Here is a 1,097-nt window from a genome sequence, read left to right on the forward strand (position 1 = left end):
CGCTGAAGTAACGAGTGATGCTCATCAAACTACCTTTCTTGATGAATCAACGATACCATCGACGAATGTAGATGATTTGACAACGGTAGAGGAGCTAACATCAATAGATATCACAACTAATGAGTTAACGAGTGAATTTGAGCTAACAACACTAATTGATATAACAACAATACCATCGACAACAGTTGGGGATTTGAAAACACTAGATTTGACAACAGCAGAGGAGGTAACGTCAATAGATATCACAGCTGATGAAGTAACAAGTGAATCTGAGCGAACTACATTTGTTCATGCAACAACCATACCATCGACAACAGTAGATGCTTTGACAACATTAGAGGAGGTAACATCCATTGCTATCACAACCGCTGAAGTAACGAGTGATGCTGATCAAACTACCTTGCTTGATGCATCAACGATACCATCGACGACAGTAGATGATTTGACAACGGTAGAGGAGATAACATCCATTGCTATCACAACAGTTGAAGTAACGAGTGATGCTTATCAAACTACCTTTCTTGATGCATCAACAATACCATCGACGACAGTAGATGATTTGACAACGGTAGAGGAGCTAACATCAATAGATATCACAAGTAATGATTTAACGAGTGAAGTTGAGCTAACAACACTAATTGATATAACAACAATACCCTCGACAACAGTTGGTGATTTCACAACAGCAGAGGAGCTAACGTCAATAGATATCACAGCTGATGAAGTAACAAGTGAATCTGAGCGAACTATATTTGTTGATGCAACAACCATACCGTCGACAATACTATATGATTTGACAACATTAGAGGAGATAACATCCATTGCTATCACAACCGCTGAAGTAACGAGTGATGCTAATCAAACTACCTTTCTTGATGAATCAACGAGACCATCGACGACAGTAGATGATTTGACAACGGTAGTGGAGCTAACATCAATAGATATCACAACTAATGAGTTAACGAGTGAATTTGAGCTAACAACACTAATTGATATAACAACAATACCATCGACAACAGTTGGTGATTTGATAACAGCAGAGGAGGTAACATCAATAGATATCACAGCTGATGAAGTAACAAGTGAATCTGAGCGAA

The 1,097-nt window shown here is 38.6% G+C and overlaps 1 protein-coding gene across 1 annotated transcript; it reads left to right on the plus strand.

Annotated features, from left to right (window-relative positions):
- Positions 1 to 485: 485 nt before the first annotated feature.
- On the plus strand, positions 486 to 1,082 carry LOC117120890 (the record flags this gene model as incomplete). The annotated part of the gene is made up of 1 exon (XM_033265988.1): positions 486 to 1,082. A coding segment is annotated over one exon (597 nt), but the record flags the coding sequence as incomplete, so codon positions are not given.
- Between the last annotated feature and the right edge of the window lie 15 nt (positions 1,083 to 1,097).

Source organism: Anneissia japonica, unplaced genomic scaffold (assembly GCF_011630105.1).
Source record: "Anneissia japonica isolate Jap-2015-1 unplaced genomic scaffold, ASM1163010v1 scaffold157298_len971_cov146, whole genome shotgun sequence".
Classification (NCBI taxonomy): domain Eukaryota; kingdom Metazoa; phylum Echinodermata; class Crinoidea; order Comatulida; family Comatulidae; genus Anneissia; species Anneissia japonica.